At 40.0% G+C, this 24,658-nt stretch overlaps 1 protein-coding gene across 1 annotated transcript in view; it reads right to left on the bottom strand.

The window, feature by feature from the left end:
- HSPA12A (heat shock 70kDa protein 12A) overlaps positions 1 to 24,658 on the bottom strand; it is a 40,081-nt gene that overhangs the window by 4,233 nt on the left and 11,190 nt on the right. The window contains exons 5-9 of the mRNA XM_010084108.1: positions 24,331 to 24,435; positions 21,549 to 21,665; positions 3,969 to 4,140; positions 1,085 to 1,171; positions 418 to 522 (exon numbers count right to left, since the gene is read on the bottom strand). Of these exons, the coding sequence (XP_010082410.1) occupies positions 418 to 522; positions 1,085 to 1,171; positions 3,969 to 4,140; positions 21,549 to 21,665; positions 24,331 to 24,435 (586 nt within the window). The remainder of the gene's footprint in view (positions 1 to 417; positions 523 to 1,084; positions 1,172 to 3,968; positions 4,141 to 21,548; positions 21,666 to 24,330; positions 24,436 to 24,658) is intronic.

The raw sequence follows: 24,658 nt of genomic DNA, 5'->3' as shown, positions 1-24,658 counted from the left end.
CCAGCAGTCACTTTACAAGGTTCTTGTTGTGACACTCAGCTATTCTGCAGTACATCTCTAAATACCTGGACAGAGCAGCAAGACACAGGTGTCCTCTCAAAGGACAGGAATATGACAAATCTACTATTGGAAGTCAGACAAGGACCACGGCAGGAGGTCATGGCCTGAATGGAAGTGAATAAGACAGGAGACGACAGTTCCTTACCCTTGCAAACTGAGATTTACCACTCCAAAGTTTCAGAAGCATTAAGTGATTTACCCTTGTATGCTGACCAGCAGCTCGGTTTTACTTATTTTGAACACTGCTCTTATTTCAGGAAAAACTGTTAGTGAAATGTAGCGAACAATAAAGGCATACATTTCCTTCACTGACAAGTAAAATTACATAAATAAAGGAAGTAGTGGAAGTGACATTACCTGTTGCCTTGTATAGCTCCTTAAGGTGTCCTTCAGGGAGTCTTATCTGATGGACAGTAATATCCACTGTGCCTCCTCCACTGTCAACAACGATGTAACGGTCACCTAGTTTTCCAAAGGAATAGGCAAATGGTATTTACATTAACATTATCACAGTAGCGAATTGCAATGAAAACTTCTCAGGGGCATTACCAGCATAAGAGATAATGACTTACAGAAAATCTACACTGAAGACATGATCTTTTTTTAGTAATGATAACACAATGATTGACAGTACATATGAAAATCAGATGTCAAAAGCCATTGATTTAGCACAGATGAAAAGTGGTTTAGTAGAATTGCTCATGCTGCTAGTATACAGTCTAGTAGGTTACCTAATTAATACTATGGCATATTTGCAAGGTCTATTCTGAGGAAGATATTCTGGTAACATTTTTAACCTGGATTCCTTTCTACCACCTCCTTAATAAACAGTATTTTGCTAGAGCATCCAGAATAGCAATTCAGCCTTAGTAACGAAGAGCAGCACATGAACCTGTATTTTCTTCTTTTCCTATTTATAATCACTGTGAGAACAATTCAGTGCACAGCACATTTGTGGTAAACACAATGTTTGCCTGCAATATAAAACTAGTGAGAGCAAAGTTTATTCAAGAAAGGACACTACCTTCCTCCAGTTCGGACCAGATCTCTCCTATGACATTTTCCACCAAAAAGGTACGACTCTGTCGATTACGACGGATGTGTTCCTTAGCTGGTCATTGACAGAGAAAAAATTACTGAGTATAAGAAAGCATGAAGAAGGTGGTATCATAAGCTGCAGGAAAGAAGTGCAAGCATGCTGACAGATCTGTATGTATTGCTTCTTAACAAAACAAAGAACAAAAATTATTGCATTAGAATCGGGAACATTTTGACATTGTTCCTAGAAAGAAGGAAAAATGCTTTGCAGCCACACTGATCATCCTTGATACTAACTGGATTAAAACCAATAACCTAATACGAAAGGTATAAACAGCTCTGACTTATTTTTGTAATACATTCTGGTTTTTAAAGCGCTGCCTGGAGCCGGGTGGGCTCGCAGCCAAGCTGTGCTCAGCGCAGCCTTTGCCAGCAGGCGGCAGCCCCAGCCTGCTGCCAGACTGACCTGTGCCACCCGGGGCCGAGGAGACAATCCCCACGTTGCCAAAAGCAAACGCTGATTTTGGGTGCTCAGGCAAAGATGCCTCCAGAGCCTTTCAGGACGTCAGTCTGTCTCCAAACAACAGCCAAAAGCACTGCTTCTCAGATTTATAACTTCTTCAGTTCACAGTGATCATCAAGTCTGACCCTCATAATATTTTAAATATACACCAATTAAAAATTAAGCATAATCTAGCAATACTATTATAAGAGCAAGTTCTCTTACAAGATTTAATTGCTACTTAGGTATTTAAAAGATGCAGAACAGCCTGTGAAGAGAGAGCAGAGCAGTGAGAGCCTTTGTTATTATGCTTCTAAATTAGCCCCTACAACCAATCAAAAAAATAATTCCCTGCGTAACCTTCACTCACCTTCAAAGGCACCTCTATAAAACACTACAGAAGAAGAGAGGCATCCTGTCATGCATTAAAATACCATTCTTTCTGAAAACATGAGCATGCAAACCACTGAATGCTTTTTTTGCTTCTCATTTCTATAGTGCCTATAATCAGAAAAAGACCAGCGGCTCCAATTGCACCTATATCCTCCCCATAAAGACCCTATGATGCAGAGAAACCACATCAGCCTCGCTGCACTGACTTAGCAGCACACAGCAAGAGCTTAAACGATGAAGCATTCAATGCAGAACAAGCCCTAGGTCCAAGCAAGGGCCTGACACAGAGCCCACAGAAGTCAGCGAGAGCCCTTTCATTCACTCCTGTGGGCTAGAAGGAAACACAAAAGCCAGTCTTTAAGTACAACTGAAGTAAGGTTATCCTGGCTACTATGAAAGTAAAATGTTTGTTTTGACTTCACAGCAATAATATGGTCCTTGGAGTGCTTCTCTCTGTTTATATTTAAAGGGATTTTCTTCTTAATCTGTTCTCAGCTTGTCTTGGGTGCCTGCCATCCCTTTATGAAATTTTAATTCTAACCCAAAATTAATTCATTCCAAACTTTGTTTTCATTAATTTTGACATGAAACCTTTCTCATTCCCAACAGCTTTTACAATACAAAGATGCAGAATGGTACTCCCCATCCAAGAAAAAGTCTGTTAGCAGAAATCCATGATCTGCCAGATTCTGCCCAGTTTCAAAACCTTAACCAGAGAACCTCTTCCTTTTATTATTTTCCCAGAGGCAAACCCCCGTGTAACCTGAAAGTGAGTTCACGTAAAATCACACGGAACTGGAATGGTTCAGGACACAAACAAGGAGGACAGAAGGTGAGGGGCCCCTGAAGGGACTGTGTCCTGCGCAGGGATTGTGTCCTGTGCTCTGCGTGGGTCTCTGTAACACTGAACACATCTGACAAGTGCTGGCTAGGAGAGGCATGGATGTGAGAGAATGATGTCGTGACTCCGCCTAACTAAAAAAAATACCCTCCGGGAAGTACAAGAATAGCTTTACTAGCTCCATCTTCCACTTGCCTGTACTGTTTTGACCTAGTAAATGTGATAAAATAAAAATTCTTCTGAAAAATTCCTTCTGGGGTAGATTGTCACACTACCACCAGTATCAGTGCAACTGTTACAATTCACAGCAATGAGAAATCTGTGCATTATGCAGCAATCACATCTTGCTCCTGCTTTCTTTTCTTTTCTTTTCTTTTCTTTTCTTTTCTTTTCTTTTCTTTTCTTTTCTTTCCTCTCCTATTTTCCTCCAATCTCAGGTAGGATACCAAGCTCAAAATTCTTTGGTGGCAAAGGATCTTTTGGCAAGTGACTTACACTGTGATCTAATCTCTGGCTGTCACTGTCAGTCAGTCATCAAACATCAATATTAGCAACAGATCCCAGGTCAATAAATCAGAAGTACCGTATCTCGTTACTCATCTATGAGCAGATAAATTCATTGCTATATTCCAATACCATGTGTTCCTCTGAGTGTTTAAAGTAATTAATAATATTTCATAAAGATGGCATCAAAAAGCATCTGTCAAAACTCTGGAACACTTCAGACTAAAAGTCTCTTTGCAGATCCAGGTATTCAATATTGCTTCAATAATGCAGCTAATCTAACACATAAATGCTTCCAATAAATTAAATTTTAAAAATGATCCAAAGTGAAGTATTGATGTTAATTAAGGCAGAAAAATACTGTCATGAAAATACTAAAAGACTCCCACAACATCCCAATAAAGACAAGGCAATGAAGCTACCTGCATGCTAAAATTCAAGCGTGTGCAAACGCTGCTGTATCAATGCCTAAACTAGTTAAACAGCAGAACAGTTTACAAAAGCAAACTGATGCTAGCCTGAAACACCTCAAGAGACCAAAAACAACAAGAAATGCTAAGAAAACATCCCTCATGGGCAAAGAAAACTTAGGCATAAGAATCTAAAGAAGTGAGTTAATAGAAGTAGTACCCTGTGTAAATCCAGTTCCAACAGTGTCACTCGGGCTATAACCATTGACAGGCGCTCTGCTACTCAGGTCTATCATCTGGTGCAGGCGGAGCTTTCGGCAGTAGATAGAGGCAGCCTCGGGTTCCAGGGCAATGATCAACTGCTCAGGATTTTCAGGAGATGCCATTCCTGCCTGCGAGAGAGAAGGGATCAGAGAAGTGGGGTGGGAAATACCAAAACCTAGCAGACCCTTTTCAGCAAGTGAACAAGCCTTCCCCCAGCTCGCGGTTTCAGTTAGGGTCAGCCCTCCAGGTTCAACACGCAAAAAAGCTGTTTGCTAAAGGTCTTGATTTGGGAATCGTCCTGCCCACAATATATAGCACAACTTCACAGGCTGGAACAGGGCAGTATGCATGCACTTACCATGCTACGTGTCTAACCAAGCAGCTGTGTGCATGGCAGGTGGAGAAAGGAAGAAAGTAATTTTGAAACCTGTGATGAATGGCCTAAAACCTGAACTCCTAATTAACCTGTGAATCTGCACGCTACGAGGGGCCCCAGCCTCCTTTAAGAAATGAAGGAATACCTTTGGCCTCTCGTCCCCACAATACTTCAAGTATGCCTTTCTTCCTCTCCCAGATACATATGGTCTTTCCTGAAATGGACCCTCCCCACATTGTGTAACTTACTAAGAATATGTGATACACTTTGCCAGTAATGCATCTCTTGACTTAAAACCAACATTTTCTATTTCAAAATCCATTGCTTTTAAGCACATTCACTTTTATAACATCAACAAAATACTCAGTATATTCAATGACTCAAAATACAATAGGGCAGGTTCCCTAAAATGTAACGAGAACAAACCTAAAAATAATCCTACATTATAAAATCAACATTTGGCAATCTTTCTATCACTTTCTGGATTTTCAGCCTCCAGACACATAGATTTTCAAAAAGCCACAAGTTCTCATGTAACCACATCACTCTCAGAGCTGGGCTTAGAGAAAAATATCAAAGAACAGTTGACAAAATTGTGTTTCCATTTCTTTTCTCCTGTATGTCTCCCTACTGTATGGTTTTCTGTTAAAATAGATAGTAGTATCTTTCAACTCTTTCACCTCAACTTTTGGTTTACCTGCTGTTGTTTTACAGTTAAGTGCATGAGTACTGAAGCATGCTAGCAAACAAATAAATGTATGAACATTTTTCTGCTTCCATAGTCAGTCTTCCAGCAAACCTTCACACCAATTCATACACACGCACTGTGGTGGCTCCAGAGCATCCCCAAAAGAGGGCAGACTCACACAGAAAGACTGCAGACCTGGACTGGGATTTGGCTCCCTTCGTACAGCCACACTGTGGGCTGTGGGAACTGCTGGCTAGTTTACACCTGTGGCTAAAAACACAGCGAAGCTTGTTCAAAAAGCAATACTGGGGTAAGACTTGGAGATATAAAATTGTCCTTCATATTTACTGGCTCATTTTACCCTCTCCATCTTAATAAATGAGATAAATAGATTTTTCTAGAAAGCTTCTTCCTCATTGTGGCTAACAAAAAAAAGGAAAAACAACATGAAATAAATTCCAAAATAAGAAAGTAAGGGTTAAGCGAATCACAGTTGCTCATTATTTTAAAAGCACACCTCATGATTGGGATTATGGGTACTTTACATCCTTTATCGCTGTTGGGCAAAACCTTCTGCTTCAGTTACGTGCACTGGACTCAACAGCACGATCTGAAATTAGTGGAATTGTCCAGGAAGGAGAACACTGTGCAAACACCGCAGAAATCAAACCTTGCCAGCTGTGTGGCAACACATATTGAAAAAATATTATATTGAAAAGGATGTTTGCAAACAAAGTTTCAAAATTTGGAAAACACAGATTTAGAGTAACCAGAGTAACCGTAAATGATATTAAAAACCTATCGATCAGGCACAGGTCCAAGCCAGACTCTCCTGCCGTCTTACCATTTGCATGTAAGCGTATTGGCAAGTACAGGCTTAGATGAAGCTCTGGAGTGGTACTGGGGATGAAGTTCTTGCATTGTGCCTTAGTATAAACCAAATCTTTCATCCAAACGGTTTGCATGTGCTAGGCACAGGCAGGGCTGGTTTCACTCCAGCTCACTTCAACATCACCTATCTCCAACTGAGCTCTTCTACACACACAGCTTTCATTTGTTGCATTGGAAAGGGCAACATTCAAGATATGAATCAATACTTGGTCCCTGACAAATATTTATCTAACCCATTAAAGAACTCAAAAAATGTATGGTCTCTGCACACAAACTATCTCAGCTCTTTAGTGTCTTTGCCTTTGGAAAGTTTTGCTAAAAGCCTAATCTGAGTCTTTCTTGCTGCAATTTTAAGACCAGCACTTCTTGCCCTATCCAGTAAGTGCCCAGAGAACAAACAGCTCCCCGACACCCTACTGCAGTTTTCATGTACATTCAATCCATTATCACATCCTGTGAGAGGTCTGAACCTGAGCAACAAGTGTTTTGGTTCTGTTTTGGTTTTTTTTTAATATCCAGCAATGTGGATGAACTTAGCATGCTCAGTCTTATCCATGTACTGGGCATACATCAGTAGCACAGACAAAGCAATTCTCAGTCTCTTGTCTAACCTATGCACTAAAAGAGAAAATTGTATTTTAGGGAAAAATAGTTTGTTGCTAAGGATATTAAAATCCAAAAGCTACAGCATAAAGTATTTGCAGAGGTGACAAGAACTGAGCTGCACACAGGGAATTCACTGGTATTTCCTAACTTGAGGGGAAAAAAAAAGGTTTCATTAATTGCAAAGTCATCTGTTCTAGGGGGGATTCTGGTACAAATTTCTAAGGCTGGTTTTGCTAAAAGAAAACAGTAAACCATTAATAATAACATTGCTTCCTCCTCTCCTCCAGCAGTAGTCTGTACCATGAACTTTTCACATTGCAGCTGCACTTCAGGAGAGGAAGGCAACGACCTGCAGCAGATGGACTCAGATCCATGTTCTCAGACTGTCCAAGTATAGCAGATGCTATTCTTGCTACTTTTGCTCTCCAGATATTATTTTAACATACTCAAAATATCTCCCGAGGAAAACATTCAACAGAATTGACAGTTTTTAATGGTTCAAAGCACAGCTGATCCTAAAATAATTTCATGAAAAAAATGTTGGGGGTTTTTGTTAAAAAGCTTTCCTTACAGAGTTTGAAGGGCCAGTTACAATGAAGAATGTGTTATTTCACTTCACAAAAAGACCATGCAAAGAATCTTGTACAGTTAAAGTACCTTTAACTCTTTTACAGTGCTTAGTACCTTTAACTAAGCATCCAACATATATATATTTTTACATGTACATGTACATATATGTATGGATCAATATTGTCTCTGTTCCATACCTTGTGTATGTAGTATTTCTACTTAGATCACCAGAGATAGGGCATTACTGTACAAATATATATATCTACACACAGTACAGAGAGAATGGGAGAAAGGGAAATGAGAAAGAAACATGAACACATACATACTGCTAGGGAGGAATGAAGCAATGCGGTTGCTTTAATACAGCCGCTGAGGAGATGAAGACTTCAGAAGCAGTATTTCTGTCTTATCATTACAGCTGAGGAGAATGGGACAGATAGGAGAAAAATATCGAGCATGCAGAGAAAGAAGAGTGAAACCAGGAGCAATCAACACAGAGTGATGCATTCACTAAAAATATGAACTGTATAAATTTGGGAATTTGCTATGCTTTACCTGAGTTCCTTCCTATCTGCCTCCCTCCATGCCCTCACCCACTGCTGCCCAAGTACTAGTGTAACTAAGAACAGAGATTCACAAGTTCATGGGACACATCTAAACAGTGTCTAGGTATTCAACATTATATAGATCACTCTGGCAGTGGGACAGATGAGTTGCGTTGAGAGCAGTTTATAGCAGACTTTATAACAGAGACATATCTTGACTCCAGTCTGGTAAGGAGATTTTCCTTCTCCCATTATCCTCACTAGCAGTGTAAACCCAGCCAACACTTATGAAACATGAGGGAAGCAGACAGCAGTTTTCCCAAAAATGCAAATGTGGAAAACCCATCATGGTACTACAAAATGTGAGCATCAGAAAGTCCTTAAAAATTAATTTATTTGCAGGAATTGCTGCATTTATATACCTGGAAGGAGGGCAGAACGCTATGAAACTAACTGCTTTACAACACTGCCCCAAACTCACTCCGCTCATACGCCTGAGGACTAGGATTTCATGCTTTGACAAAAGAACTCCCAGGCCCTCACTCACTCCAGTAAAGCAGGTCTGTGAGCTGGTGCCAGTGCATTGCTGTTCATTCACTAAGATGCATCATCACGGCAAGTCTCAAAGTGCTCCAAAGCCTCAAGTACTGGAGCACAAAGGGCCACCATCCAGATGCAGGTGAATTCTCAACCTGGTGCACTAGCTCTGCTTTTGTAGCCAGAGATGTGTCACCAGATGTGAGCCACAGCTGACCACAAATGCATTCTTGACTCTCTCAACAGCATCAGCTGCCAAGTGTTAGACTAATTCAACGCTAGCAAATATTGAGGTCTGGACTGTAGCTCAGTTTAGCAGCTTGAGCACTTTCAGAGAACTAAATGATACTCACTCCATGCACAGAATCATCATTACTACAGATTAAAAGATGCTACTTTTAAAACCCAACCTCACATGCCACAAAGCACAATGAAAAAAAAGCAATACACTTTTATTTATATTATTGCATATAGCCTTAAAGACAGTACTATACTAGAATATTCCATGTAGTTTGAACCTTTTTAAAAGGCAATGAAAGCCACAAGGAAGGCCTAGATGAAAAGCCTCCAACTCTGAAAGCCACCATAATTAGAAGAGTCACCCTTTAGCTGGAGCACTCCTGTATTTCAGAACACAGCCAGGCAGGATGCTGTTGCTCTATCAGGCTTTATTCACTACACCGCAGTGACCTCAAAAGGAATTGCGTATTAGGCAATATGCCATCATTGGTACGTGTTTCCTATTACTATCCTTTCAAACTATTGAAAGCAACAGCTAGATTTCCTTTTTTGCTTTTACTGAGATATACATCAGATGTCTTTTTAAAGATTAAAAAACCAAAAAAAGCCCGACCACTGACTCGTAACACAAGGAACATGCCTTACATGGAGTGAACCCATTTCTTTGTGTTATAAAGCAGATTAAAAGAACAGATACTAAGTTCTTAAATATTGCAAAAAAACTACATACAGAAAACAGCACTCCATCTGTTGAATTTAAGATGCTGATTTATTATTAGAATTGTATGTTAACTGGAGTCAGTCCCATGCATTCTGTATTCACCTTTACTTCCTTCAGCTTCATCTGCCTGGAAATCCTCTTCACTCAAAACATTTTAAAGTCAAACTTCTTTTCTGAATACTGAAACTGAACGCCATGAGGGCTGGGAGGCTCTCAGCTCACTCTGCAGTGTTTCCCATTGTCCAGGAACACAAAACCATGACAACCATGCTTTCCTGCGCATGGCAGCCTACTTTCAATCATTTCTGAAGCTTCTGCCCTTCCATCAACACTGAGTGGTGACACAGGCGGGTACACACACTTTCACAAGATCATTGCATAGGTCTAGCTTGCTTTTGGAACCAGACCATTAAAAAGGGCCAAACCTACAGAATGAAACTAGATTCGAGGCACAACAGCAGTGATCAAAACACTGCCCTCTCTTGTGCAGACCTTCCAATAACTTCTCTCCTCCAGAAGGAAAGCATTTTGTGTTAAGTTTGTATGTACAAAAATGAGACTTTTATGTCCCTGAGGTTGTGTGGAGGAAGAACAATCTATAGTACAGCTGTCAAACCCAACTGAAGCTGTGGGCCAGTCCCTAGGCTGTTTGGTGCTACCCTGCCAAGCCAGGAGGGACCAAACCGGCCCCACACAGGCAGACAACAAGAAGACCAAGAGTGGAACGATTTGCCTTAATGATGTGCTGCAGCAAGGGGGGGTTGAGGAGATGAAAACATTAAGTAAATAAAATAAAAGACTCAGATAGTTCTTGCACCACAGTGTTATGTTAACATAGGCAGAAAAGCCTCAACTTGTTGAGATGCAGCTGTACTTATAAAATCAACATCTTCCTTATGGCAAAAACACAGTGAAAATATGTATTAACACAGCCTCTGAAAAAGGTCCAAAAAGTAAAAGAGAAACGGTTAAGAGTCGGTAAATATTGGAAATAAAGTAGGTACAGAGGAGCACTACACAGATTTAGGGCTAATCGGGCAGTCTGGTCTTGACCCCTATTTCACTGGAATCTAGAGTCAGAGCCAGAGCACACTGCAGCTGGATTTACTTCAGTGCTAATGCTCATATTAACTTGCAGAGTGGTTGCCTTCACCGCCACAAGAGCAGAGAGGCCACTCTGACCCCTTGATTCCCCTTTGGTCCAGGGAGCAGTTCAGGCCAATTCTTGGAACTAGAGAAAATAATCTGATTGAGACCCATTTTATACCCATTTAGTAACATTTACTACATCACTTTCAGGGTTTAATGGAATAACTAAATTATTCCAACATATACTCAAAAATTTTAAAAAACGCACTTTCTCTGGATAAGAACTGTGCTTATACTCAGGATAAGTGAATTTTACTTTCTAACTGGCACTAACCACTGAAGTGATCCTGGCAGACTCTGTACTCCTTACTACCTCTGATTACCTATTTGTAAAATAAGTATACTAGTGCCTTTGCCCTTCATGCATTGAAAGCCACTAAGGGAAAACATTCTGTAAACTAGGCATAGAGCAATATAGTACATTACTTTCATGGTAGTTACATTAGATTTTTCAGAAAGAGAAACCAACTAAGAATGAGTTCTGATTGGACGAACTCTGCTTTACTGCTTTGATAATTTTTGTCGTAATCCAAAACCTGATTCAGTACTGCGTCAGTGCCGTAAGCACTGCATTCACAATAGACATTTCCAGATATAAAAAATGTAGCATGAACAGACTAAACAGATAAACATCCAAGAGGAGAACCACCCTCATTAGACAGTTGGAAAAAAACAAGACACAGAGACTAAAAGCCTTGGCTAATGCGCAGGAACCCATGATAAGGTGGGAATTCACTCCACAACCCCAGAACTCCAGTTCAGTGTCCCAGCCAAATGCTACTCTTCGCCAAACCGCAGACTTCAATTTCCGCATGTGACACGTAGCACGTGCAGAAGCTGCAGGGACAGCTACATCACAGCCTTAGGTCTTCCTTCTGCTTTTGCAGTTTGCCACCTCCACCAGCTGCATTACCTTAACCACTTCCGAAGCAACGCTGCAGATGAGATGAGTGTAATGACCCATTCTTCTGGGTGGTAGGAAGAACTTTTCAAACCTGTTTAGCTGCTAAAGCCACATTTGTAGGCACCAGAGATAAATGTTAAAAGTTAGATTCCGTGAAATAGCTTTGTAAAGATAATGTGGTTCATTAGGAAATTAAGCCCTGCAGGACAACATCATTCCGCCAAAATAACAGAAGCTGGCAATTAACATCAACATTTTTCTGTTTTCCAAGATATTTATTATAATTAGTAACAATAGGAAAGCCCTGATTGCAAGTTAAGCATTGCACACAGCAGAAGAAAGTACTGTGTGACTGAACCAAGGCAACACAAAACAGCAGTTGGAAATTAAGTGCCTTGTGAAATTCACACTGTTTAAACTAATCAGTTCATTGTGTTAAGGGATCCATGATAACACCATCCACTTAGTGCCTTGGTAAGCAAGCTATTCTCTAATCCTCCTTTTTCACTAGCTAGCACTTTCTCCAGCTCTATGGCATCAAACTGGGATGTCACAAATAAACGACTGAGATCTAATTACAGAGGCAGAGCATGCCAGGAAAGAAGATGAGCAACATGGGAAAAGACTCTCAGCATTATCATAAAGAGGCGCGGAAGGGGGAGCTGGGTTGGCAGGGAGAGGAGCTAGTGGATACCACAAAGCTGCATGAAAAGCACAGTGCACGCAGCTTTGCTAGATCTTCAGCCTTGAGACTTCAGTAGTCCTCACAAAAAATGTTTGAAAATCCCTGCATCACCACACACACCGATGCTTTGCTGCTAGTCTTCAGAGCTATGAGAGTACTGCAGTACAATAAGTGTCATGGATGAATACAACAGAGTGAGGTCAGACAGCCCATTTAGCTCAGTCCACTTATCTGTTCAAAGACAGATGCTTAAAATTGCTCAACAGCCACAAAACAAACAGGATTTTCAAAGGCACCCAGATTCCTCTCAGGGACCACCACAGTGAAGAGGTTGGTTTTACAAAAGGCAGGAAGAAGGGCTTCTGGGTGCTGCCCTCCTTTGGAAAATTTATCCTCAGGATTTAAGACCCTAGATGAAAACCAAGAATTACTGTCTCTTTTTTCCTTTCTTTTTTTTTTTTTTTTTTTTTTAAATCAGTCAACACAGGGTTTGGGTGGTAGTTGATCCTGCAAAGATCTGACACCTACAATGTCACAGAGGTACTTTCTGCTTTACAGAACCAAGAACTTGTTGGTTTCTTTTAAACAACACTTGCACATGCATAATAGATATACTAAATGCACATATTTTCACACTACTGTTACCTACTGAGTTAAAATTAGGTTTGTGGCACAGGCTGTCCTTCATCTTATCCTGATCAGGTGCCATTGATAATATTTAGCATTTCACAAGGGAGAACATAGTGGCTAAAAATCACAGTTGCAGAATTCCTTCAGTGTCAGCTTCCCCACTTGTACAGTTTAGTGACAGGACAAAGATACTCACCTCTCTGTGAGAAAACCGCTTGAGAGAGCATAAATTAAATCTCAGACTATGGTTAAATACTAGTAACTTTATTTTGTAGACAAGGGAAATATAAATTATGAAAGATGACAAGTGGAAAAGCCATTGGTTTAATGGACGGGGCACAAAACTGGAAGTTAAGAGACCCCTGTAATAATTTTCATTTATTCACTTTGCACTAGCATAAGTAATTCAGTAACATGAAAGACAGAAGGATGAATACCAATGTAAAAATTAGCCTTGAGATTGTCCTTAGGATTTTGGGATTATCCTGAGACCTATTTTTGAGATCCCGGACAGCTTCCCTTCTGCTATGATGAAGCAGCTGCTGTTACTATGTATTTATATAACTTTTCCTTGCTTTTAAAATACCAGAGCGTAGGCTTTGCAGTGAGTTTTGAATTCCCAGGGTTTGCCTATACCAGAACTTCATACAAAGTAACTAACCCACAGAAAATTCACAGCCTCCCTACAGCCTTCACATAGGCTGAACTTTCTGCTGCTCACACTTCAGAGGTAGAACTCAGAAGCTATATACTCCTGTGAAGGAAACCTTTGGGTGAAATTCTCTAATCTGCAGGAAATCAGGGTAGATGATAAGAAGGTACCTCACACTTGCATCCATGTATCAGGTTTGGTGAACTTCACCAGCCAAGATATAAATTAATTCCAGTTAATAGCAACACTACTCCCCATTACGAGTTTGTGCTTGAATGTGTATGTTGAAAGGGCAAGAGGTTTACATCAGCATTTATAATCAGACTTAGTTTTATGGTGGAAGAAACTCTTGGATAACAACTTCAGAAAGCTGGGATGAAAATATGTAATCATTGTGTAAACTATTATTATTAATTCCGAATAAACCACTAGAATCATTTACAGCCCTCCACTACAGCACTTACTTCCACGTTATTTCTCAGTGTAACTATTCATGCCTGCTAATTTCCATGAGTAATGGCTACAGAAGGAGCTCCTTAAAGGTTCTAAAATGAATGCTTTTGTACCCCTCAGTTCAAGAGAGACATGGAGAAAGTGGAGAGGGTTCAAGGGGGGCTACCAGAGAACATGTTCTGTAAAGAGAGACCGAGGGAGCTGGGTTTGTTTAGTCTGGGGAAGAGGCAGCCAAGGGGCAGTCTCGTATCTGCCTGCAGCTATCTGAAGGGCAGTTACAAAGACAGCAGAATACAACTTTTCTTAGTCGTGACAGGAGATATAACAAGCAGCACATATTGCAGTTTGTAGAGTTCAAATTGGATACTACAAAAAAGCCTTTCCACTAGGAAGGTGAAGAAGTATGGGAACAGCTGCCCACAGAGGCATCTCTGTCCTTGGAGATTGTTAACATTTGGCTAGACAAAGCCACTGATGGGCTGGTGTTGGCAACAACCCTGCTTCTAGGGGAAGGTCAGACTAGATGATTTCCACCAAGTGCTTCCAATTAATGCCTCCATGATTTTAAAATGGTGCAGGTATTGCACACCAAGAACAACCAGAACTGATGGTAGGAATCTCTCCCAAATGACAAACACCTAAACACTTCCCATTTCTTGTCTTTGTGAATGCCATGTCAAATCTTTCCCTGTATCAGCGAGAGGGAGCCAGTCACGCCTGACAGTATGCCAGCAGCACCAGACTCACCGTAACAAGCCTGCAGTTATTCAGGGCCTTACAGGTTTCTGTGTGGGGTTTAGTAATTTTTGCAATTAGAACTTTTATTTAAGTGTCTTGGGATCAAAAAGTAAACATTTGTCCCAGTAAAAAAATTTTTTTTAAAAAAATCTGAAAGCTACACTTTTTAAAACTGAAAATATAAAGAGCACATCAGCCTAAGCGGTCCCATAGCTTTAAGCATCAGCTCTCAGTCACTTTCAAAAGTGATTCAACAAGGGAAAGCAACTAGTTTAACTCATCAAAGATGCACAAATTGAATTTACAACACTAATACAATCTGCACCAAAATATTCCTGCCTCAGTCCAGTGCGTTGTCAGTGGAGGAAATTCAATTCTTAATTGATTAATTTTCTTATATTCCGTTGCAGAGAACAGATAGTCTTGATCTTAAAAGCATGAGGATACAAACAGCAGACTTGGACCTGAAGCTCAATTTTTTTGCATTCAGCTCTACTACAAGCTTCCCATATAACATTTTGCAAGTCACTTCAACCAAACTTTGTGAAACAATCCACTGAAGCAAATGCATCAATTTCTGAGTATCCAACTCAATACCAAGGTTTATAACCAGGCTGTTACTGAATTTTGTTGGAATGGGGGATGCTTGGACTCTGAATAATCAAGCTGTGCCTATTCCTCAGAAAGCTTTTGTGAACCATTGATAAGAAAGAAAAACAATTTCTTGCTACACACAGGCAAGGCACAAGCGTTCTGGGTCATCATGAGAGAGGAAAGGATTTCTTGTATTTGTGAGACAGAAAAGACTACCAATAACTGCAGCAGCCTTTCTTAGGACTCCACACCCAGTCTATCACATTTTGGTGTCAGAAGTAATCCTAGATAAGTAGACACAATTTTCTAAGGGGAAGAATCTTGGATCTCTTACAAGGGAAGGTGCAATCACACCACTATGAAATCATTCTTTTTCTTTGCACAACAGGCAAAACAAAAATCTCCAAACTGCTTGTTGTGCCCCTGCCCTTTCATTCCTCCAAAATTTTCCAAGGTCTTGGGACAAATAAATCCAAATTAGCATTACTAAAGCTGACTCACACATTGCTGAACAATAAGGGAGAGTTTACATCTGTTGTCAGGTTGATGGTAAAGTGGGACCACAGTGGCACTGAGTCCATACCTCCACTAAGGTGATGTTGCTGCAGCTCACTCCCAAGTGACTGTTGCCACAGATCACATTTGTGCAGTAAATGAAAGCTTAGCTCCGAGTGGTGTTACCAAGAATTTTTTGCTGCATTACATTATATCCCCCAAGGTGCAGAAGGACATTAGTTGCAAGTTTTATGAGTAGCGTGCATTAGAAAAATGAAGCCATTAAATTCTCATCAGCTTTTCAATTTTTCATGTTACACTATTCTAGAAATGCTTTTTGTACCATGGGCATGCACCAGTTACCACAACAGCAAAGCCCAACTCTCTTTCTATTTAAGTATCCTCCTAATGGCTCAGGCTCTCCCCTTCCCTTTGCTCTAAAACATCCTCTGTTGTAGGTCTTTATGGCTCAGGCTGATTTTACTAAGGAGACACAAGTGGCCCTGACTGAGAGCAGTTTCACCAAGGAAATTATATGCTTGCTATTTTCTCTTTGCTGCTTCTTGTTTTGTACCTTGGGCTTTCTGATTTTGCCTGAATATTTTTCACTATATTTCCACTTTCAGCTTGTATTTCTTTTCTCTGTCTTTGTAATTGAATCCTGGCATGTAATACGTCTTTTAGACTGATTTATAATCCTTCTTCACTGTCCTTTCTATGACCTTATTACAAACAACCCTACCCACTAGTTTTAGACCTTGTCCACACTGATTTATGTTTCTTTGTGGACTTTTCTCACTCACCCCAATCCTCCTGATTGTAGTTTAAAGCCTTTCAGACTGTTGTTTTCTTCTTTTGGCTGGAAAACCCCATCTAGCACAGTGTTTCTGCCAGGCAGAGGGAAGGTTCTGATTTTTGGCTATCACTGTTGGCTCCAGTGCCCTTTCAGGCAATTTCTAAGATCCTGAGAAACATGTTCCACAGCTTCATAAGACAGGCACAGATCCATCTACCTACTCTTACCTAGAATGCTATGAAAACCTCCTATTTTACTTGTTTGTCAAAATAAAAAGAAAACCTTCAAATATTCCAACTTGTGCCCCAGAAGCGGACAAATGGAAATGTACAGAACTGGATTAGCAGGTGGCTTTATCAACAGCTTCTGCTTTCACGTGAACTTGGCTTTGTAATTAAAATGTGTAAACTGAGATCAGTTAGTACACATTTGTCACCTTGCTGAGTTCCCACCTGTAATCACTCCTCAATTAGTTATCCTGTCTTAATTAAACACAGCTACAAGATGCATATTGCTCCCTAACACATCACTTAATAAACATTTTAATCCTTATGATTTTAATATCACAGAAGTGAAAGCATAGACTCAAGAGAACCCCACAAGCTACAAATAATCAGGATGGTTGATGCATTAACGCATTTCTGCCTCATCTACCTCCACTTAGGAGTACTGTTTCAAAGAACTCACCAGCTTCCCAGGGCTGTTTATGCCTGAAAATCATTGCCTTGTTATGTAGCTTATAGCAGAAGCCTGTTACACTGTGCCTAGACTAATAAATTTCAGTTGCATGTGTTTCATGTACCAAAGAAAATGCTTAGAAAGGAATAAGTGTAGCACACCTTCACTGATATCAATCTGTTTAAGTCTCTCTAGTCATCTTTTTAAAAATCAAACATACTTCATATCACATTTTTATTAGCATGGAACGTTATGTGCTGTGACATTCTCTTTCACTAGCTTTGTTTACTCTTCTCCAAAGGTTTCTACAGAGCAGGCTAGTACTGATCAATGCAATGTAATGCAACCCTGGAGCACCATGTGTTAAATAATTCTCATCATGTGCATTCCATGATGAAACTGATGTAAAAACATTAATAAATATTCAGTGTAAGAGCTGGTTAAAGAAAACCTCTGGAATTCCAGGCTCACATGCTCAACACTACAACCTAGACTGCCTCTTTACTTATTTATATGAGCTTACCATGCAAATTTTTGCTATTTGCTATTTCTAATTGAAAGATAAATGTACTTCAGAGCTCTAGAACTCCATTTAAAAACCAACAGTTCATGTTAAAAGGAAAAGAATCCTCAATATCTCAAGAGTAGACCACCTGGCTGATGTTCCTAAGCCTAGGGAATATTTCAGGCAAGCCTGTGAAAAAGCAGTATCCTTCCCTTCCCTTTGCCCTGAGTGCATTCGGTATGCTATGTTTTACTTTCTTGTTTTATGGCTTCTGCATTCACATACTCTTGTCACACTCCAAACTCTTCCTTAAAATCTTATTCCTATTGGCATGTTCAAGGAATACCAGCCTGCAGATTCTGCCCTGCACTTACGGTGCCCAAAGAACATGTATTGAAAGATGAGCTGAAAGAATGCCTTCACTGAAAAGAAACACTCCGCCAAGAATATTGGATCCTGTGTTCCTCTGATAAACAATCTCCAGTGCCTGAATTTCATTGGGATAAGGCATTAAAAACGCTGCTCATAGCAATATATAAAGACAGCAAAGTGCTGTTAAGACTGAACCAACTATTCATGCCTACATAGATTCAATGTATTTCTACACAAATGGTCTTGAAAACTTACAGTTTCATCTTTCCATTAGTGGACACACTCTTTTGGGGGTTTTTTGTCATCAGCAATACAAGACCAAAAAAACCACGGAATTTTCTTGTGTCAGTGGGACCTTAGATGACACAGAGGAGGGATCCTGGTTTTGTGCCCACATTCACACACCATTCCGATGAGGCTGTAAGTGCCAGGCCATGTTCACAAGCAGGAAATGGCTTGCCTCCACACCTAAGCCATCTTTTCATGTTGGGCTCTCAACCTCAGGCCCAGTGCGGGTAGTTGTGTTTCGCTGCTTCTGCAAGGACAAGAACAAGGGCAGGTCCCACATACGTGAGTGGGACAGAGTCCTCCCACATGCTGTCCAACTGGACCACACTGCCAAGGTCTTCAAAATAAGAACATATACCAGTAATTTGAATTTATTACTCACAATGCGAATTCTTCATAAGAATGGGATTCCTTCTAGTACTGGTAAATACGGCGCTTCTGACAGAACTACACCAAAGCAAAGAATTTGAAATGGAACAACTGAGACACAGACACAAGAAAAGTTAACACTATTTATGATGCCTTATATTTTACTGGTGGAGACAATGGCAAACCTGACTAATGCATCCTAAGAGCCATTATTCAGGATGTATCGAACACAGATGCAATGCACGCTAATCCCAGTAGACATGCTTTGGGAAAGGAAACTTAAGCCAAAGTGGGTCCTACAGAGATGACGCTCTGCTATTGCCACAGAGCTCTCTCCAAGTGTGACCAGACCTCAACAAGCATCACACAGCTTTAGAACTATCTCTGGACACATAGGAATTAAGCATGAGAGACAGGAGAAGCGTCTGTGAACTGTTATTCAGGAATAAAGCGACTTTGATTCAGCAAAGTGAAGCTGTGAAGACATGCAGCTCCCACAGCCTACCAGACTTGGTCCCTCAGGAGGACCCAGAGAGCAAGACAAATGAGAATAAACAAATACCTGCTTCAAAGAGGTAACAACTCAAGTATAACAAGAGTTAAGGATACAAAAAGCACAACACACGAGTACAGATGGGGCAGGCAGAGTAACAGCAAGAAGCGATGAGGAGCAGTTTTCATGTATCAGTAGGTTAATCACAGTCAAGTTTTTGTAGCCATGAAAAAAAAACCAGCATTTTAGAAAGGGTTTCAGAGGAGGAAAATGAGTTAGCATTACAGATGTTCATGTCCAGGACACGCAGTCCATGTTTGAGACGATGCAGATGAAGGAGTCAAATGTAGGCTGATTCCCTGTGAAATGTAAGACTATAAAACCCTTTAGCAGCAATATTCTGCAGAGACACAAACCAGGCCAGACTACTATTGCCAAAACCAAGAAAATGGTGTTGCAGTAACCAAGATGCAAAAATCAATGACAGTTTTGATGAAAGCTCAGCAGTATGCACAGACAGGAAAAGCTGTCATGCAGGCAGAATTAGCAGGATTTTGAAAGAGAGAGGAAGAACTGTGAGCTGAAGGAAACACCCAGATTACTCATTCAAATGTGAAAGCAGCACAGCAGCTGGAAGTGGGTGTTGCAGGAGCCCTTGGGCAGATGAAGAGTTCCAGGTTAGCAATGTTTCATTTAAGGCAAGACAGAGATGAGATGTCAGAGTTGCACTGAGATTGTAGGCTGTATAAAAGCTGATGGATGTTGAGTGTAGAAGCAGATGGACAACACCTCTTACTTGACTTTATTAGTTCCATGCAATATTTAGCTTTGCCTAGACAACTACTTAACCATTCCAGAAAGGCTGGGCTTTACATTGTGAACCAATGACTGAAGCCATTAGTATTTTTGTTCTCTCAGAGCTAGGTCACTTGCCAGAGATTATTCAAGCAGATTTCCACAGCTTATTAACATTTCCCACAAGTTAACTCTCATCTTAGACTAGCAGATGTCCTTTGGTGTGTTTCCAGTAACAAAGTTTCTACCACTGCCTTTTCACACTCTTCTCCACCTGAAGCCCCTTACAACAAGCTCTCATTTTCAAGATGCTTGCATGTTACAATAGCCAGGAAGAAGAGCTGCAACTTCTGATCCATCTGTACATACTGGTTTGATGAATGTGTTCTGACAATGGGAATCTGAAAGACTGAATGGTAATGCAGAATTCTCAGTTTTCTGCACTTCTTCCTTCATCCCCGTTACTTAAAAAAAAAAAATCAACCATGTGTCAAGTAAACATCAATTATTTCCCTAAACTCTTATGTTTTCCAGCAATTGATCACACACCCAGAGTTGAGCCTTGTCAGTCCTCGCTGTTTACCAAGCTTGCCGATATAAGTACACAATCACAGACACAACCACAGACACAGACACTAATTAACAACATTCCATTGTGCCACAAATGAGAAATGCCGAGAGATCTACCTTACCCTGCCCTGCTCCTTACGCAGCTCCCAGTTCACGAGTACACATGCACACAGACAGCAGGCAGACAACAATGAACAAAGATAATGAAGGGGTCTCTAGTATTTCAGATTTACCTACAACCGTGTCCTTCCATCAGAACTTTAAGAGTGTTTTGCTTCTGGCACTAGCATTAGCAATCCCACAATAAAGACTGTTAAGAAAAATGTTGCTCAACATTAGAGATAGTTAGAAACAGAGTTAGAAAAATCTGGGTGCTTCCCAGGAGCACTCTGCAAATTACTCATGAACTACTAGATATTTTACAAACTGTGCTTCGCATAGCTGCTGCCAATAGCTTATGCAATTCTCTGACCAAAAATAAATAAAACAAAACAGAAAATTAATATCCTGATGAAAAGAATGTGTACATCCTGTATATCAAAGACACAAACTGAATTTGAAATAAAGGACATGCATATGAAAAGCGCACATATTTGAGGGGTCTGGAGGGAAAGGGTTAAATGCAGATAAACCTCTTACTGGTGAAAATAACATTTGAATTTAATTTTATATCCAGACTAACTGGTTTAGAGTTCTTTCATTCCCACTGTGGGAAAAAGGGAACTGGAAAAAAGTCCCACTGAGGAAGATCTTTGCTTTCCCTCCTCTTCCCCACTCCCCCCCCCCTTTTTTTTTTCACTTTAAAAGTCTGTGATGATCTAAAGATAACAACAAAACGAAACTGTGTCTAGTATTTTAAAATCAGCTTTCCCTTGGGTTTCAAAACTGCGTCTGTTCCATGTGCACTGAATTCATCAGGAATACAGTGTACAAGATGACTAAAACATCACTCTGCAGTGAAGGACAGATATATATAAAAATAGATAGAAAGAAAAATGCATTTAAGAGGTGAACACATATGCCTTAAATCTACTGCTTGGTAGGGTTAACTTCTCTTTCAATGTTTCTAGTCTGACTCTTTTCTAGACCATTTTATACAGTTTATACTAGAGCTAATTGTCCCGAATACAGTTTACCATTTAGCCTATCAACTAGGGCTTTACAGGGGCATTTCTAGGCTCAGCCTGTACTCTTACCTTGTAGGCAGCTTGTCTCATAAACTGCTTTGCAGGCTGCTTCCAAATAGCAGGCACCGTGATGACCCATCTTACTTCAGTGTTTTCAAAGTCCGAGCCTCCTTGGTCACTGAGCTCCTAAATAAAAGGAAAATAGAGGTGAACACAAAATGATGGGCGTCAGCTTTATGAGAAAACATTATTTTTTGCTGGCTCCAGTAACAGTAGCTTTCTCATTTCCATTTTTTTCCTGTTACACCTATTCTACAAATCAGAACTATTGCCAACCTGTCAAGAATGCTTTACTGTGCCAAAAGCTGGGATTAGGGTTGATGCCTTCTCAAGGATGCCTATAGAAAAGTTTACTGCTAAACACGAAGCAGAAAATTTAGTTTTTCCAAAAGCAGCTTAAGCACTGCTGAATATTACAGTACTTTTATGTACATTAGTCACGGTGTGGGATTTGCTGTTAGTTTGAAGAATGCGTGCTTGCATCTTGATTAATACACAGAAAAAATATTTGAGGTCTCACTGATGAACATTATGTTTTACAATCTGGGTTTTCCAATGATTTCTTTATACACCACTTACCTTTAAATCAAATTTTTACAACTCATTTAACAAGGGGAAGTTACAGTTAAACTCTTAAAAAAAAAAAAAAAAAAAAAGACTGCTCCTTGCAAATTTTGCTTTAAGCAAACTTTCAAGACTAGTTTAGTTTTTTTATTGTTCTTTTTTCTTCCCTTAAAAAGAGGTAAGTCTGTATTGCATTCGCAAATTAGGTGAGATACTGACATGTTTTGGGAAAGGTTCCAAGTAAAACGTCATTACCGTATGTCGTATCTAAATCTCCGTCTAAACAGGGAAAGGTTCAGAAAGGTGAACAACGAGCCCTTAGAATATAAAAAAATGTTTCTGCATGTGCTGTGCCAAGGTGTTGTGTTTGTTTAGCTATGCTGCCATTCAAAAATCCACGCTAGAAAAGTAGTACCTTTATCCTGCACAGGGCACTATGAAGAGACAGATTATAGCCCAAAGTAACAGTTCATTTACTGTTGTAATTAGACACTGCTTGTCTAATTAGTTTCCGCATGCACTCACAAATCACAGGGATTTATTTATTAATGTAAAGATGTAGCCCTGAACAGGCAGCATAGCAAATATACAGGATTATACCCAACAGCATTCATATTCCTTAAGAACTTCTCCAGACTATGCACAGGTTCAAGTCTGTGACTCCACAATGAACCCCAAGATCTAGTTAAATAAGTCTTTGACAAGATGAGGAATTTGAGTTGTAATGGTAGGATTGTTTCTCTGTATCCATAAACAATAGACTGAGATCTCTCAGAGAATAAATTAAACCCATTCAAAAAAGTAGGTTAGTTTTTAACAACAAGGCTATTTTAAACAATGCTTGCTTGGATAAATATTCTGATTTGACCTAGCAACTACAATGCTTACGTTGACATTGCAGTGGTACAATTTAAGCCAATGTGTACTTAACTCACATTTTACTGCTTACACGACATTTTACATCTCGAAAACTGTTTACTGGGAACGTGTATTTTACAGAAGAATACAAAAAACAATCTTGTGACCCAAGAAGATTATTACAAAAAAAATGAGTATTGCAACATTTCAAATGGAAAGTAAAATGCATTTTCCCTACCAACACCAGCCACAGGAAAAAAAAAAATAAAAAGAAAAAAAGAAAAAAAAAGGCAACATCAATAGAGGCAGCCCATCAGAACACAGTATGAATTTACAAATTAAACCCCTAACAGATATGTCTCTTATTTTTTGGTTCTCCCTAATGTTTGTTAGATTTTCTGCATAAACGTGCATCAGGCTCAGGGCAATCAAACAACGTCTCATAGCACAACAACATGAAATTCACTCCTCATAGGGTCAGCACAGGGCCAAAATACCATAGCCTGATTGCAGCCCTTTGGCACACACTCTACAGTTTAACTACACAAAACAGAACAAAGAAGTGTTGTGCAAAGGTTCCTGAGTCGGTTTGGGTAATGGAGGTTATATACCTGTGCTGGTGCAGAATTCTGTGTAGGGTAATACGCTGAACCTCTCAGTGCAATCAAGTAGCCTGTACAGATCATTGCACTGGCATAATTACACAATTTCCTGCAGGTTAGCTAGCTGGTACACCTCAGCACGTCATCTGTACAGACTTGCAGCAAGATTCAAGTCACCAAATTATAAATGAGCTTTTAATAATCTTTCTATTACAAAATAAATCCAGATAATCCAACTTCCCTTTGCTTAATTAGTGAAGACAAAGTCACGTTGGGGAAGAAGACATCAGCAGGTGCCTGTCCTAGCGTGTTTCACAGTGTCAACTCTTTAACATGAAAGAGAACCTTGTGTGAACACAGAACAATCCATCATCCCAGCAGCAGAAGTGCACGGGATGAGGACAGGACTCACTCTCTAATTTAATTCCTGAACTTCAGCTCCTGCACTTTTAAATTTTCTCTTCAAATCAATGTTTCTTCATGAAAAAATCATCAGAAAATATTTAAGCCAATAAGAAGATATTCAGAACTCTGCATTATGGTGATACTATTATTGAATCAAGCTTCCCCTGTGCAACGGGAAATCACTCCAGGCTATTGTGAGCTCTCCAGAGTCCGCAGCCTGCCTAGAGTTTCTACAGCTGCCTTGCTTTGTTTACGTCAAATACTACTGAGGTCAAAGCTTGGCAAGGTTAGAAGCGTTAAGCTCACATTTACACCAGTTACAAGTACAGAAAATCCAGATAAGGAAGCATTCATTACCCCACCTTTAATGCCTGTTCCTTAAAGAATTGCAGAGCGTAAGCAAATATCTCCAGTGCTTTGACTTTTTTGCCATTGGCAGCTGTCAGGTCTGTCTCCATGGTAAGATTCTACATGAAAGAAAATAACTGTAAGTTATTAAAAGGAAAAGGTAAACATGAAATTAATTCCCATTGCTTGAGGAAAGGGAATTCTTTATCCATCTGGCTAGGAAAAAATGACAAAATTGTTCTGAAGAGGATCTAGCTCATCATTTGAATTTCCTGGAGCATGATATTTGCTGCTTATTTTAGACTGTTTCTAAACACCTATCAGGTCTACAAATAGCTGCAG

This window comes from Pterocles gutturalis, unplaced genomic scaffold (assembly GCF_000699245.1).
Source record: "Pterocles gutturalis isolate BGI_N339 unplaced genomic scaffold, ASM69924v1 scaffold26890, whole genome shotgun sequence".
Taxonomy (NCBI): domain Eukaryota; kingdom Metazoa; phylum Chordata; class Aves; order Pterocliformes; family Pteroclidae; genus Pterocles; species Pterocles gutturalis.
Note: the sequence above shows the minus strand (reverse complement) of the source record. Positions and strands in the feature narration are given on the sequence as shown.